The 12,295-nt window shown below is 38.5% G+C and overlaps 1 protein-coding gene across 3 annotated transcripts in view; it reads left to right on the forward strand.

Annotated features, from left to right (window-relative positions):
• PDE9A (phosphodiesterase 9A) overlaps positions 1–12,295 on the forward strand; it is a 173,031-nt gene that overhangs the window by 137,239 nt on the left and 23,497 nt on the right. For all 3 annotated transcript variants that reach the window (XM_036747416.1, XM_036747414.1, XM_036747415.1), the window contains one exon: positions 12,187–12,273. In XM_036747416.1, the coding sequence (XP_036603311.1) occupies positions 12,187–12,273 (87 nt within the window). The remainder of the gene's footprint in view (positions 1–12,186; positions 12,274–12,295) is intronic.

Consider the following 12,295-nt stretch of genomic DNA (forward strand, 5'->3'; position numbering starts at 1 on the left):
TTGGTGACAGAATCAAAAGGGACAGATTCTTGTCAGAAGAGCTATTCCTTCCCTATGGTGTGTAAAAGTGAGCCTTGGAATGGCTCAGCCCTCTTTTTCACTCATTTTCTCCCTTTTGGACTTCCAGACCAGAATACAGCCAGGGGTAAAAAAAGAATTTTCCAGCCATCCACATGAGTAGTAATAGCAATGTGTACAAGAAAAGCATATGGCAAGCCTAAGAGGAAGCTTCCAGGACCTTCAGTCCTTGGCTACCTTCTTCTATTTTTCTCTTTCCTTTTCTGATGACGGGGATTTACCTAAGAATATACTTGCTATGTCTAAAACATGGCAGTGGTCAGGACATTAATAAGAACCCCCAAAGAAATACATGGCAGAGGCAGACATGTGGCTTGCTTATAGATGTCTTTGTTTGCACATGGCCTGAAGCAAGATATCCTAAAACCGGATTTTCCTAGCTTTCAGGACCACTTTACCGGTAATCCCAAAATCAAGAGTTACATAGTCTAAGAGTTCCTAAATTCAAGTGTTTGGACACTGGCCTTTTTGAGAGCTAGCCTTTGTGTAGCTTCACAATCCTTGGAGAGAGAAGAATATAGTCCACATAGCCCAGTGGGCAACAGGAAGAAAAATTCAGCTTCTTAAGCAAAGCTAGTAAGTTGCTTAGATGATACAGGTCTGAGCTGAAGGAGAGTGACTAACAGCCCCCAAAATATATTTACTTCTCAGGTAGAGTTTAATGGATTTTAATTTTATATATCTGTTCATTGATTCCCATGGGTCCTTGGTGCCTTATCCATTTTCCACGGGAGCAAAAATAAACAATACCTGATGCCCACAGTGTATAGTAAGTGCCTTTGAGGAAGATGGGGGCCCTGTTACCCACATTTGGGGAAACCAAGACAGAATCTATGCTCATTTTATTTTGGAGAGGCAAAATGGAGTAGGAACAAGAGCCAAAGAAAGAAACTGACACTCTAATCCTAGGGTCAAATCCCTAACAACATCAATTTAATATAAGGATGCATGAGCCAAAAGTCCTTGGGGGAACCATGAACCATGAGTTACAATGGCAATCTGTGAAACAAAGAAAAATAGGAGAACTCAGTCCTTCTGCTTCTACAACAATAATGGTAGGTAGCAGAAAGGGAGTAGTCTCAGGGTGCTAAAAATCAATGGTCTATAAACACTTCTTTAGCTGCTAAATGTCAGATCCTTGTCACACTTTGTTAACTCATGTTGCAGTGCTTATAATGAGCATTTGTTAAAGGATTGCCAAGAAGTTAACTGCAACTTATATTCTAACTACTGTTGCAAAGGATATGAAGACAAATTCTATAGCTAGATAAGAACTTACTACTTAGATAAGACACTACTTAACCCTGGGCAAATCACAAACACTCTCAACCTCTGTTTCCTCATCTGTAAAATGGGATAACAACACTTACTTCCCAAGGCTGTTGTGAGGTTTACATGAGATAATTTGTACAAAGTACTTCCCAAATCTTGAAGTATTATATAAATTTCAGGATTGCTCGGCTAAAGGATTTTTAAAGTTAAAGGACTTTTCTCATATAATACAAAGTTGTTTTCCAGAATGGCTAAACCAGTTCAAAATTCCTCCAACTATGCATTGCTTTATCTATCATCCCAAAGCCCCTCCAACATTGACTGTTTCCATTTTTGTCATAGAACTTCTGGACACAATAGCTATTTGTAGATGTTAGGTCAGACATGTTCTATATAACTCCATAGAGATAACTAGCAAACATTTATTTAACTTATTTTATTTCACCACATTTGGATATATGTTTTAATATTTATAGTTGAAATCAGTGCTCTCAGTTGCTAAATAAATTGTGACTAAAGCGCTATGTAGGAAAAAGCCATTTGCAGTGGGGCTTTTATTCATGATTTTGGTCATCAAAATAGCCATTATTTATTTTGGATGTGTCAGTGTTGCTATAGCTTTTTATATCACAATAATTTCCTAATATGTCCAACCCCTTTTCCCCTCCACACACACCAGAACTCTTCCTTGTGATAAAAACAGTCAAGACATACCAACACAGTGTCCATGACTGTCAGCGTGTGACATATCCAGCACCTTCCATACCTTGACCCTTTCTCTGCCTAGGCTGCTATATTCCTATGCTACATACATTACTCACAATAGGACACAATAGGAACATGAAAAAGCTTTGTCTATAACCCTTTCTCCATTGATGTATGCTATTCAAATAGCCTGATTAATTTATATTACTATGAAATGTCACACTGGTGCTACACACACTGATGATATGATACTAGAGGGATTAGGAACATATTAACTAATGTTAATGTGAGATAGATAGAATGACTGCGCACCTAGGGGGCTCAATGGATAGAGTGCTGAGCCTAGAATCAGGAAGACTCATCTTCCTGAGTTCAAATCTAGCCTCAGACACTTAGTATCTATGGGATGCTGGGCAAGTCACTTAACCCTGTTTGTCTCAGTTTCCTCATCTGTAAAATGAGCTAGAGAAGGAAATGTATCCCTGCCAAGAAAATCCCAAATGGGGTCACAAAGAGTCAGACAAGACTGAAACATCTGAAATAACAAGATACAATAATTAATATGAGATGGATGTGTAAATGGGGTTGTCTAATATATAAAAATGGCTGGCTGAGGACATGGATAGATATGATACCTTTGCAGAGATGAGGAAGAGGGCTGTGCCAACACTGCCAGCAGAATAACTGAAAAAAGAAGCAGACAGGATCCTGAGCAACACAGTCTAGAGGTTTCTCTTATCTCTAAGAGGGGTACTGGGCTAGATATATCTATCTACCGTATCTTAAATGGCTTTAGTCCAAAGATATGATTCTCTCATTTAGGGCAAAAGATGCCTCCTTGATCAATCACTTTAGATTGTCATTGCCCACTTGGCCCCTTCCCCCAAATGCTAGTTACTCAAAAGACCATCACAAATAATCAAAGAAAACATCAAAAAGAAATTAGAGAGGGTATAGAAATTAGAACATATAAAACAATACACAAGAGCAAATGAGCTCTTTAGCTGAGAGAGAAATACAAGCTCAGTTCAAATGAGGGATGAACAATTTCAGCAAGGGGTAAACAGTTCATTCCCAGTGATCTCTAGGGCTTCAAGTACTGGAAGTTAAGGTCCTTTGCCCTATGTGTCTGCAGCTCTAGAACCCAGATCCACCATTCAAAAGTCTATGCTTCACATCTTTCACTCAACCCATCTCTTTCTAAGTCCTCTCTGGAAATGTGTTCAAGAAACTGAAATAAGTCCCTTCTCTATTCAGGTAGCACCATGGCATTCTCTCAGCCAAACAGGAGTCATGTCTACTTACAAGTATGCAGCAAAGTACCTTCAGGACATTCTCAGGACACTAGACCCTGACTTGGACAGAAGTGTGGTTACATACGGGAGGAAAAAACCATAAAAACAATCATACTTTACGTTGGAACAACAATTTATGTAGTGTTTTTTCACAAATCTCAGAATCCCAAGGACATGAAAAACTTCCCCTCACTCCTACTGTACTCTAGCTCAGTTCAGTTTTTGAAAACCAAACCTTCACTGACACACAAAGGTCACATTAAGGTAAATTCTCTCTTTGGAAATAAAAACCATCATTCAATTTAAAAACTCATCAGGGTACAATGTGATAGACAAAAGGCATTAAGGCTTCCAAAAGACAAAAGTCATTCCTCATAAACTCTAGAGACAGAATATTATCAAAGTTATTTAACAAATTATATGTAATATAATTTATATCTATATAACTCTTAAAGATTGTAGGAGCTTCCTTTATTCAGTGGGCTTCCCTGAGACTGTTAGTTGACAAATACTAGCAATATGAATCCTCCAGGTTCCAACAAAAACAGGGAAAGGCAGCATTCTTCAGCCTTTTTTTTCTGCTGGGGGGAAAACAAACTTCTCATTCCAAAAATTCAATCCTTCCCCCACTGTTTTGAACATAAATCGAGTTCAGAGAAAATATCCTAGTAGAACTTGGACGAGATTTAAATTACTAAACTAGAAAGCCCAGGGCCAACACAGCCAATGAACCTGAAGATTACTATCACACCTCCCCATACAAAAAACTGCAAATTCAATGAATAATGTTACTGCTACTACCTTCAGGGTGCAATTATTAAGGAAACTGAAGATAAATAAACACTAGTTACTGAAAGGCCACAGACAGTTTACTGTCCTTCAGGAGTTATGGGATAAACCTTACAGTAAAAGGCCACCCTGCCATTGGTACTACCAGAAGAACCATCAGAAGTACAGGGCCACCTGGGGCTCATTTTCTTATCTCTCCCTTCATTGAGGAGACCTCATTCCAAAAACTGCTAACTTGCCACATATCCTGGATTGGGCCTAACTGAGGCTAGTCCTTTGGTAGTTTAGTTCTGAAACTACACTGAAAAGAGAAACTCATAGTCCATCTAACAATTAACAAAGCAGGCGGGAAGAAGGGCATTCAAAGCAGAGAAGGCATATTCATCCAACATATCCAGGATATAGTTTTGATTCAGCTCAGTCGAGCTGTTCCAAGCCATTGTTGTTATCCTGCAAGTATGCAGTCAGAAGCTTGACCAAAAAGTTCTAGCCTCTTAGGTCCCAGCTACATTGTCCCTAGGAGGCCAGAAAGTTATGTCAGCGTCCCAAGCCTTAAATGACCCTGAGCCAATGATTTCAACAATTTCAATAAATTCAGCCCCAGTCCTTCTCATGAACTTTAGTTCTGCATCACGAATTGCCTACTGGACGTTACAAATTGAATTCAATGAATATAGCAACGAATTCAATGGATATAGCAAAAACAATTGAATTCAATAGAACTCAAAGAAGGCATTTCAAACTTAATGTCAGAAACTGAACATATTATTTTTCCCCCAAAAAACCTTCCCTTCTTCCTTACTTCCCTAATTTTGGCCCCACCATTCTTCCGGTCTTCCAGGCTCATAATCATAGTTTTTATCCTTGACTTCTCATTCACTCTCGCCCCACATTTCCAGTCAATTAACAAAGCTTACCATTTCTACATACACATACACATATAGATATACATACTACCTATACCTCTTGCATGTGACCCCTATTACCTTAGTTTAAGCTACCTTCATCTCTTATCTAGAGGTAAGTTTTATCTCATCATCTACAATGAACTCTTAATTGGTCTCCTTGGCTCAAATCTGTCTCTATTCCAGTCCATCCTACACAGTTCCCTGCCAAAGTAATTTTCCTTAAACACAAACCTAACCATGTGACTCCCCTATTCAATTCCAGTAACTCCCTGTTGCATCTGCATCATATATAAATGCCTCCATTTGGCTTCTTTAAAGCCCTTCTCAACCTGAAACCAACTTTCTTTCCAACCTCATTAGGCAACATTCCCCTTTTTTGCCTTTTGCCACACTGGCTTTCTCTCTGCTCTTCATACACAGCATTCCATCTTCTATCTCCATGACATTTCACTGGCCATTCCTAATGCCTGGAATGCACTCCCTCCTTACCTCTGCCTTACAGAGTCCCTTTCTTCCTTTAGGAAACATCTCAAACACCATGTTCTGCATGAACCCCTTCTTGATCCACCCAACTAGGCACAACAGATAGAGTGTCAGGACTGGAGAAGGAAGACTCATCTTCCTGAGTTCAAATCTGACTTCAGACACTTACTATGTGTGTGATCCTGGGCAAGTCACTTAACTCTGTTTGCCTCAGTTTCCTCATCTGTAAAATGAGCTGGAGAAGGAAATGGCAAACCACTCCAGTATCTTTGCCAAGAAAACCCCAAATAGGGTCACAAAGAGTAGGGATATGACTGAACAACAACAAAATGCATTTTTATTAATTTACTTTATGTTTATATATATATTTATATTTGTACCTTTAATCCCTTGTGAATTACATCTTTGAAGTGTTTTTATAAGAGATAGAGTACTTGGATTTTGTTTTCAATATTTTTACTCTGGAACCTTGAGCTAAATTTTTAGTTAATGAGATGTTTTTCAACACACACAAAAAAATGAAAAATAACCTTAACATGGCCATTTGCCATTCTATCTGCACATTTTCCCATTGTTTACTCTTCCTTCTTTCAGAGAATTCCTCTTGACTTCTAAAACAAAGAATTTTTCATGCTGTTACCAGATGATCCTGTATTTTGCTAAAATTTTACACAAAGCTAGACTTGTATCATGAAAACAAAGTGTTGGAAGGGATCTCTAAATCTTCATCTAAATCTACTTTCTGCTTCTAGTTAACTTTCACCTAAACCATTCTGCAAATATTTAGCTTCATAAGAAAGCTTGTGAAGGAAAAAGATTCTAAAACTTGCCTTAGTAACTTTTGTTATCTAATATATCATACAGATGTTTTACTGAGACTTGACAATCTATGACTTGTAAGTGGACTATGGCTCAGGAAAGATATAATTTACTTAAAAGCATTTATCAGAATAGGTAAAAGTAGGAACATGGTACCATTGTATATTAAAGTGGGCTAACTCTCCAAACTCCCACTGTGGTACTGGAAAAATCAGTTATTGCTAAGGAGAACCCTGCCCCCGGTCCCTAACTAAAACCGCAGTTTGCATAATAAAGAATGGACTCAGACCTTTTTCAGTTTAGCAAATGTCCCTGGGGCTCCGTGACTCCTCCAAGGAATGTCAATAGATAAGATTATCCCACTTAAGGAGAACCAGTCAGAATCTGTGATCTGTCAGGACTTTAGTTCCTGTACCCCCAGACCACCCTGTGACCTGGCATGTAAATTTCAAAAGATAATTAACCACTGCACCCCGTATTTTCTATATAAACTACTTCTTTAGCCCAACCCGGGGCCATTCTAATTTGGGTTGATTCCCGAATGGATGCCGGCTAATAAATTCTCCATTTAAAACTTATACTCTGTGGAGTGTCTCACTCGCTCTCGGTATAACACCACTCGCATTAGTAGGTAGAGTACCCAGAAAGCAGCTGTCTACTTCTCCCCTCAGGATTTTAGGGATATCTCTAAGGAGCTGCATCCTCTGGAGCCCCATTGCGTGTTCTCTCCCCAAAAGTGATCAACTAGTTGACATGAATTAGATTTTATAAAGGGAAATTACTGAGGAGTTACAGCAAGAACAGAAGTTACAAAACAAGCAATCTCTCCAAACAAGAGGGGCTCACTTTCCCTTTGTACACACACACACACACACACACACACACACACACACACACAGGGTCTCTGGGGAAAGGGGCTTCAGACTCAAAGCATTATACTTTAAGGCACACTTGGGGAACACATAGGGCTTAGGAGTATTTCCCAGCTCCTAGCTTGGAAAATCCTTTTCTCTTGTCTAAGAAGTCCCCATCAAGTCTGCTTCAGGGAGTACCATTCACAATGGATGATTTGCTACCTTACTAATCAGGACCAGCTCCTTTGCAGGACTTAGTGTCTTAACTTGCAATTTGTCCACTTTTAGATTGGATCAAGCAGGTTGCCCCTCAGGGCTGGTTTCTAACTAGCCTTGGCCAATGCTACAACAAATTCTGTTGGTCCTTACTCCTTATTGCTGAGTGAACTTCTAATGGCTCTTTTGACCTATCAAAGCTCCCAAGACCAAAACCTGATCCATTCTATCTCTACATATTTATTCATTTAGAGTCAGGAAAGAGTAATCACAAAAGAAACTGGCATAATGCCCTCAGGGACAGGCTAGTAGGAGATAGTATAGCTGCCTAACCAGTGGCTCTGTGGTTCACTGTAATCCTTGCCAGCAAACAAGAGATCACCCACTCATACCATATTTAGTTCTAACTCAACCTCTACTGAGTCATTAGTCTATAGCAGTATGTCCTGGTCTTCTACCCCCAGAGTTATAAGATACCCTGAGATGTTTGGGGAGTTATCGGCTGCCATCAGCTCAACCTCTCCATTGTATTCCCCCTCATCAACAGTTAGGGGCTAGTGACTAGCACCCTAGTCTCATTTAACCACTGAATATGAATTAGCTTTTACAAAATTATATTTACTTCAAAGATATAGAAAAAAAAAGTATAGACATTTCCTCCAGCACCTTGGAGACACACTCCCCCCTGTACCTTCTCAGTCTCTTGAGGTCAAACCAAAACTTAGCTCAGTTCCTACATAGCATTGATTCTACTAAGTTCATGTCCAGCTGCAGCATGACTACTAGATGATTTTAGCTTCAGTTGGACTGGGTCCAGAAAGTTACTCCTTGCTCCTTGGGGAATTGATTCTGGGCTGGCTACAAAACCCTGCCTGAACTCTGATGCTTGGTTCCTGTGGCTTGCTCTCCAGACCACCAGATTAATCTCCTTCACTTAAAATGGAAAAGAACAAATGCAGATACCAAGGACCAAGGCTTTTCACAGGTGCACATAGCCTCAGAGAGAAAGGCCCAAGGCCAGCATTTTTTCTCACCAGACACCACAAATGAAAGAGACAACAAGATCACAGATGAAAAGAAAGAGATGAAGAAATATGTTAGAGGTCAACTAAAGCCTTTTATGCTTGCTTCCGAAGCCATTAAAATAATCTCATTCACTACGTGGCTAGTTGACCAGAACTAGTCACAGAATGTATACTCATGTTCTGTCCAAGGCTCTTTCATTCCATGTCATCACAACTCTCCCAAAATCAGTCTTCTGCTTCTCTCAGTTGTTCTAGACATACCCAATCAAAAGTGTTTTTATCATCCTATGGTACTAGTTATTCAGATTAACATATCTTCTTAATGTAATGAGGGGACTGGCCAATGAGGGCCAGTCATGCTCCTTGGAGCATGCATGAAATTTTCCTCCAATTGGGTTATGCAAATCATATGCAACATTCTCTGCCTGCAACCAATCTAACGAGTGGGTGCTTGAAAAGCCATTTTCTGACCAGGAGTAACTGAGGTGTGAACTGAAGTGGGGTGGAGGAGTAGGTCATGGGAAATGAGCATGCTGAGGAATTGAGAAGAGTATTTGAGAGAGTGTCAATATGTACGTTGAAGTCCTCTACCTAGTATGAGGGCAGGGGTTATGGAGGAAAGAAAGACTGTAACCCAAGGAATGAACTCAGAAAAGGAGGAAATGTGTCCTGTAGGTCAGTAGAAAACACAGCCATCAGAATCTTGACTTGGTGATAAATATGAATTGAATGAACCTCAAAAGAGGTGAGTGATAGTAGTAGAGAGAGATTCTAGAAGTGGCGCAGTGAAGCAAGAAGTATTTAGCTCTCCCACTATGACCAGTGAGTATGGGGGTACTAGTTAAAGTTCAACTGATACTGGAAAGGGTAGCCAGGGAATGTGTGTTATCAGAAGGAAGTCATGTCTCAGTAAGTACAAGAAAATGGAGTGAGCAAGAAAGGAGAAGGTTTAAGATGAAATCTAATGTGTTATGGATCAGACATTCCAGAGAGAACAGTGAAAAGCGGGGAGGGCAGGGTTAGCTTTAGAATAGGACTTTGGTTGGGGAGCAGTTAGAATGAAAGGAATGAGAATAAGGAGGCAGTTAGTCAGTAGGGAATGGGAAAATGGAGGTTGAACATTGGCAGTTAGGGGTTCAGAATCACTGGGATGTGAAGGGTATGATGGGGCATATGTCAGTCATTGAAGAATAAGATCAGATAGGTTATGATTGTCCATAGGGTTTTGGCCTCAGGGTAGAGTTGTTCCAGGGTATTGGGCCTGAACAGGTATGTAGCTGGAAAGTGGAGTGAAACAAAGGATGCTTGGATGGGGACAGGGAAATTGCAGAGTAGTTGGAGGACAGAAAGTTGCCTGTAGAGAAATAGAATTGATGCTCAGAAATGCTGGGTCCACTGCTTCCCATGCAAATTCCCATAAGTCAATTGCTATGGATTTATGTAAGAGTCAGAGCTTCCAGGTCAAAGATAAAATACTTCAAGCAGTCAGAAAGAAATGGTTGTGAACCAAGGAGTCAAATTCAAGATCATAGAAGACTATGCAGCAAATACAATAAAGAAAAAATATTGAAATGTGATATTGCAAAAGGCAAAAGAAAGAACCAAGAATAACATTTTTTTATGAATCTGAGTATGTTTTTGTGGAGTGGGGTGGTAGGGAAAGCTAGGCTTTTAATAGAGAACTTTTAAAAATTCCTGATGAAAAGACCAAAAGCTGAGTAGAATCTTTGAAATGAAAACAGGAGAAACAAGAGAAACATAGAAAAATAAATACATTTGAGGAATTGGGAAAGAATAAATGACAACAGAAGAAGAGGCAAATATCCCCCAAGATTCCCACTGTCTTTAAGAGTCATAGAGTAAATAAAGGCAAACACAGGGCCTGGGGGTGGTTTTGTACCATTTTAATTTGAAGAAAAGAAAGGAAGGAAAAACAATACTTGGGGAAGAAATAAGGAAGGAGAAGAGGAGAATGTAGTCATTCATACTAGGTAGAGGACTTCAACATGCATATTGACACTCTCTCAAATACTCTTACTTCTCAATTCCTCAATATGCAAACATGGAGAAGCGGGTAGGGGGAAAGGCATCTCTTGAAGTACAGTCTTATCTAAGCTGAACAAAGAAGTGCTAAACAGATACACAGAGTTTGATGTAGCAATGGATCAAATTCAACAGGGAAAGGGAGAGGAAAAGGGCATTTAAGAAAGAGGGTAGTGTTGGGAAAAGAATAATCACAAGCATAAACAAAAGAGAGAATGAATTTAATGAATTAATTGGATGTGTGACTTTAAAAAGTAGAAAAGCAAAAAGTAGAAATTCTAAAAATCATAGAAGGGAAAGTTAAAGGCAAAAAAAATCTCATTGATGGTAAAACTAGAAGCTGGGTTTTTTTAAAAAGCTATTAAAATTACAAATTGTTAACTAATTTTAGAGAGATGGAAATCAAATTATTATACTCTTCAAAGAAATTATTATGAACTATGTCCAATTATATGACAACACAGCTGATAAATTAAATGGAAACAATTAACTCCAGTATTATATAAATTATCTGTAAAACCATAGAGAGGGGATCCTACCAAACTCATTATATGAGATAAATATAATTGGTCCTGATGGCCAAACTAGGGATAGACAAAGCAGAGAAAGAAAATAATAGACCAATATCTCTAATATTAATTTAAAATATTTATTTAAAGAATAGCAAAGAAGCTATAGGAACATATTTAATAGATTATGCATTATGACCAGATTCAACTGGTTGTTTCAAGGTTGTTTCAATATTTTTTAAAAACCTTTAAACATTATAAACCATATTAATAACAAAAACCAAAAAAAAACCCATAAAGCTACTTTCAAGTAATAGAGGGTTATAAGTCCATTCACAGGAACATTTGTATTATATTGGCACAAAGAGAAAGTAGACGAATAATACATTTGTGCATACTAAGAGGTGCTTTTATTCATTTCCACTGCATATTTGAAATCAGCTCCTAAGCTCCAGTCTTGAGCAATTTATTCCCCAATATAAGCAAAATCATTGCTTGGACTATTAAATTAATAAACAAAACTAAGAGCTGGTTTTATGAAAAAATAATAAAATTGATAAATCTTTGGTCAATTTGATTAAAAAAAAAGAAAGAAAACCAAATTACCAGTATCAAAAATGAAAAGGGTGAATTCACCTCCAATGAAGAGGAAGGTAAAACAATAATTAGGAATTATTTTGCCCAATTGTATGCCCATAAATTTGACAACCTTAGGGAAATGGATGAATATTTACAAAGATATAAATTGCCCAGGTTAACAGAAGAGGAAGTAAAAATTATCAGCATAGTTGATCATATCAACAATAAAACAAAATAAAAGTATTTGAAGTGTTGTCATGTAAAAGAAGGTTTAAAATTGTCCTGTTTGGCCTCAAAATATAGAACTAAGCTAGATGAAAGTTCCAGAGGGGCAGATTTTGACTTGATGTCAGGAAAAACTTGCTAAGGATTAGAACTATCCAAAAGTAGAATGGGCTGTCTCAGGAGGTAGTGAGTTCTACCTCACTGGAAATATTCAGGCAGATGCTTGATGACCGCTTTCAGTGATGTTGTAGCCCAGATGCCTGGTCAGGAACAAGAATCTGCTTGTCCTTAATGTCTCAGATGTCTTCTGAGGCCCCTAAATATTCTTAGACTCTGTAATGAGTCAGCATGTTTTACTAACAATTCCTTTCTCAATTTCCTTACAGATGCTAAGCTGTTTAGAACACATGTACCATGATCTTGGTCTAGTCAAAGATTTTAATATCAACCCTATCACGCTGAAGAGGTGGCTGGTAATTATTAAGCATATGATTT

The sequence above is a fragment of the Trichosurus vulpecula genome, chromosome 2 (genome assembly GCF_011100635.1).
Source record: "Trichosurus vulpecula isolate mTriVul1 chromosome 2, mTriVul1.pri, whole genome shotgun sequence".
NCBI lineage: Eukaryota > Metazoa > Chordata > Mammalia > Diprotodontia > Phalangeridae > Trichosurus > Trichosurus vulpecula.